This window comes from Cataglyphis hispanica, chromosome 1 (genome assembly GCF_021464435.1).
Source record: "Cataglyphis hispanica isolate Lineage 1 chromosome 1, ULB_Chis1_1.0, whole genome shotgun sequence".
In the NCBI taxonomy this organism is placed as follows: Eukaryota; Metazoa; Arthropoda; class Insecta; order Hymenoptera; family Formicidae; genus Cataglyphis; species Cataglyphis hispanica.
This window is the reverse complement of record NC_065954.1, coordinates 20,154,299-20,158,374: the sequence shown is the minus strand read 5'-3', so window position 1 is coordinate 20,158,374 and position 4,076 is coordinate 20,154,299. Positions and strand designations below refer to the sequence as shown.

The window sequence follows — 4,076 nt, the reverse complement described above, 5'->3', positions numbered from 1 at the left end:
GGATATCATCGCACTTTAGGGGCTTAGAGCATAGACTTTTATATATTACTAGATTGTTAACTCCCTTATGGCGTTTTCGAATGTAGCCGATTTAATCGCTCTTAGAGCGATTAATGACGTCATTGTATTGTCTCTGTCAATAAAAGAATTTGAATTCACAGTAAAATATAGTTAATTGATCCGAGTTGGATTAATCCGTTCATTCAAAAACGCCAATAGAATTCTATGGAATTAATTCATCCATTCAAAAAGGCCATTAAGATGTTATAAACCAATCACAGAGCTATATTAGCATTTTAAGACATTACTTAAGACTTAAGACGGTCTCGAAATAAGAACGGATTATGAATATACGAGCTAAAGATTTTTAAATCCTGATTGGTCAATTCAAACTATTCTACCGCACGTATAGGATTTTTGTACGCATCTCAAATTGTCGTCGTCATAGCAGAAGCAGGGATTTAAATCATGTAACTTTTTCCCTAGGGCAGAAACGTGAAAAGTGAAAAATTTTACCATTAATTTTACTGGAAAAATTTTTCACTTTCCACGTTTTTGCCCTAGGGAAAAAATTACATGATCGATCCCCAGAGCAGAAGATATCGTCGGACCAATCATTGTGCTCGTTCCTCTGACGTGTTTTGCTCCTTGCGACTGCGCGATGCACGACCTCCGTTCTCCGTCGTGTGCTGTGTGAATGTGTGGGTCACAGCTCACAGAGCGAATCCAAGCGAATCGCGAGGAACAAGCGCGAGCTATAAAAATATTTTTTTCGCATCTATCACTCGCCAGCGATGGCAGCCCAATGGATTCGTACAGCAGTAAGTAGGCGAGCCGCAAGTCACGTCGTCCGCGAAATTATTCAAGGAACTGTCGTCGTGTGTAACCATCCCGCCCGTCTCTACTCGTCCTTCCAGCTCCGAGCAAGGTTAGAACTCCTCGCGGATCGTACCGCAAAATCTTCCGTCTCGCTTTTGCTCTAGCCATTTCCTCTGTCTCTCTCTTTTTTTCTCTCTACACATCTATCTTTGTTTCTATAGCTTCCTCTTCGCGATATAGCTCAATGATCTAATTCCGTAACAGCCTCCCTGTTTTCCGCCTCGACTGTCCTCTCCTCTCCGCCACGAAACCAGAGACTTTAATCGGTATAATTTCGGTGAGTTTATTCATTTTAAGGTTGTCCCCACGATTGTTCAGACACAAGATCATTTTTCTTCGTGACGCGCGCAAAGTTGGACTCATCGAAATCTTATGTATTTCGAACATCACTTTTAACGGTATGTCGATGCTAACAGATATCTTCGAAGCTCACCGGTGCGCGGCTCTACAGCAGTAAGGTACATAAATGCACTCTAATCCCCGGAGACGGCATCGGACCTGAGATCTCTGCTGCGGTACAGAAGATCTTTGATGCTGCTAAGGTAAAGTATATTCATATTTTATCGCTATTCTTATGCTGCAATTTTATGTTTCATTATGGAATAATTGCAATTTGCCTTTTATAAAGTGATCTAATTTATTGCATTGAGACATTTATTTAAATTTTTTAAATGAATCCAATTTCAGATTATGATTTAATATACTTGCCACTGTTATCTTTAGCGAAGCACGAATTGTTTGTAAATTTTGTGCATTATATATTTTTTATAGTTTGAAAGAATCAATTTTTGTTATTGTACTTGAATTTAGAATAATAATAATTGTTATATATATTTATATCTTTTACTCTAAAAGTCCACAAAATTAGGAAAAACTATCTTTTAAAAGCATCTTTGCAACACTGGTCAACTTACAGTAATAAGACAGCTTGAATTGTATAACATGATTATCCAATTTATAATATTTTTAATATCTATACTCAATTAATATTCTAGACCTGATATAAACTAAATATTAATGTTTAGACTCAACATACAAGTATTTTTTTTATAAAAATTTGTATCTAAAACAATAGGTACCGATAGAATGGGAAGCGGTTGATGTGACACCAGTAAAGGGTCCAGATGGCAAGTTTGGTTTACCACAAGCAGCCGTTAACTCTATCAATAGGAATAAAGTTGGTCTGAAGGGACCCTTGATGACCCCAATAGGAAAAGGTCATAGATCTCTCAATCTTGCACTAAGAAAGTAAGTCCATTATGATTCTTATGTAATTAAATATAATTAAAAATAATTAAAAATAATTCTGTGCAAGAATATTACTTTAGCACACCTGCATTCTCGCAGTAATAATTACATAATTACAATATTTCGATAATTACATGTGGTTGCTTTAAATGTTTCACCTTGTGATCTACTGTTCTATTTACCTCATTCTAAGACCAAATACATCTTTTATTTATCTGTTTACTTATCTATTTGTAAATATTTGCAGGGAATTTAATTTATATGCTAATGTGCGACCATGTCGATCGTTAGAGGGGTACAAGACGTTGTACGATAATGTCGACGTCATCACTATCAGAGAGAATACAGAAGGTGAATATTCGGGTATAGAGCACGAAATCGTAGAAGGCGTTGTACAGTCCATTAAGTTAATCACTGAAGAGGCTTCTCGCAGGGTAGCGGAATTTGCTTTCCAATATGCTACAGATAATAATAGGAAAAAGGTACATATGAAAATGTGCAAAAGGCTAAAGTTGAATTAACTAGACCGACTAAAATCTCTTTATAGGTTACTGCTGTACATAAAGCGAATATCATGAGGATGTCGGATGGTTTGTTCTTGAGATGTTGTCGGGAAGCTGCGCAGAAATTTCCATCTATCAAGTTCGAAGAAAAGTATTTGGACACTGTTTGCCTAAATATGGTGCAAGAACCAAATCAATATGACGTACTCGTTATGCCAAACTTGTACGGAGATATTTTATCCGATATGTGCGCTGGACTCGTCGGAGGTCTTGGTCTCACACCGAGCGGAAACATTGGTTTGAACGGAGCTTTGTTCGAATCGGTACGGCTATTATTTTCAAAACAATGAATAAATTTTACATTTTTAACAATTTTATTTTATGCAACAAATTGTACTTTTAATTGTATTCTAGGTACATGGAACGGCACCCGATATTGCCGGCCAAGATAAGGCAAATCCCACAGCATTATTGCTCTCTGCGGTGATGATGCTCAAACATATGGGTCTCAACAGCCACGCAAAGATCATCGAGCAGGCCGCTTATGAAACCATCAAGGAAGCGAAATATCTGACCGGTGATTTAGGTGGTACCGCTAAATGCAGCGAATATACAAATGAGATTTGTAAGAAGGTTGCTACGCAAACAAAATAAAAGGCAGGTATTTCAATAATAGAAATCCAAACTGCCAAATACTCGTAGAATTCATGCACTCATGATGAAAGGGCTGCTATTTTCTACCATCTGTTAATATTCTGTATGCGCAGTCTTGTATGTATGTGCGTCTTCAGTGTAAATCTGGGCTCGGATATAGATTGAATATTGTTAAATATTTTTGAGCTTGTGTTCATGCATGCACATTTAGAAATTGTTCTTGGATATATTCTCTCTTGGTTCGTTGCAGGCGTAACAGATTTTTACGTCCTTATTCTCTGATCTGACAAATATGGAATGGCATTTAATTTCCTTCCATTCATAAGATGTGCGTGCATCGTCGTTGATTACATCGACTGAACATATTTCTTGTTTATCATATGTTTATCATTATGTATTATTTAACTTGTCCTAGAGAAAAGAATTCTAGTAAAAATTGTAAAGATTAGCTATGTAAATTAAATAGTAGAAATGCTGTATCATAATTTTAAATAAAATTATTGCGCGAGACATATGTTCCATAATAAAAATAATTTAAGATATCGAAATATATCGTGCAGTATTACAAACTAATAAAAATCTATATATCTAAAGCATATTTTGCATAGCAAATCATCTAGATCTTTATTTTTAGCTTGGTTACCTGTATCACTTGTTATCCTTCTCCCCCCAGTTATACAATTTTAAGAATTCTTAAATTATATTTAAAAAATTTTCTGATTATAAAGAAATATATATTTATATATATTTTACCCTTAAGAATAGTTTCACACGTATCTTTCTCTGATTTCA

At 35.6% G+C, this 4,076-nt stretch overlaps 1 protein-coding gene across 2 annotated transcripts; it reads left to right on the top strand.

Moving 5' to 3' along the window:
- The first annotated feature begins 685 nt into the window (after positions 1 to 685).
- Positions 686 to 3,896, top strand: LOC126854983 (probable isocitrate dehydrogenase [NAD] subunit alpha, mitochondrial). Of its 2 annotated transcripts, XM_050602357.1 has the most exons (7): positions 686 to 821; positions 1,296 to 1,421; positions 1,955 to 2,127; positions 2,375 to 2,609; positions 2,675 to 2,953; positions 3,045 to 3,287; positions 3,535 to 3,896. In XM_050602357.1, exons 1-6 carry the CDS (start codon positions 795 to 797, stop codon positions 3,282 to 3,284), a joined length of 1,080 nt encoding a protein of 359 aa, XP_050458314.1. In that variant the 5' UTR covers positions 686 to 794; the 3' UTR covers positions 3,285 to 3,287; positions 3,535 to 3,896. The 2 variants fall into 2 exon arrangements, with proteins under 2 accessions (XP_050458314.1, XP_050458222.1); XM_050602265.1 differs by having other exon boundaries at positions 687 to 821; positions 3,045 to 3,896.
- The last annotated feature ends 180 nt before the right edge of the window (positions 3,897 to 4,076 follow it).

Bases quoted from the DNA above. Each gene is read 5' to 3' on its own strand.
- LOC126854983 (XM_050602357.1), top strand. From the start codon at position 795: ATGGCAGCCCAATGGATTCGTACAGCA. The intron at 1,422-1,954 runs GTAAAGTATATT...CTAAAACAATAG, and splicing joins AGATCTTTGATGCTGCTAAG to GTACCGATAGAATGGGAAGC. The intron at 2,954-3,044 runs GTACGGCTATTA...ATTGTATTCTAG, and splicing joins ACGGAGCTTTGTTCGAATCG to GTACATGGAACGGCACCCGA.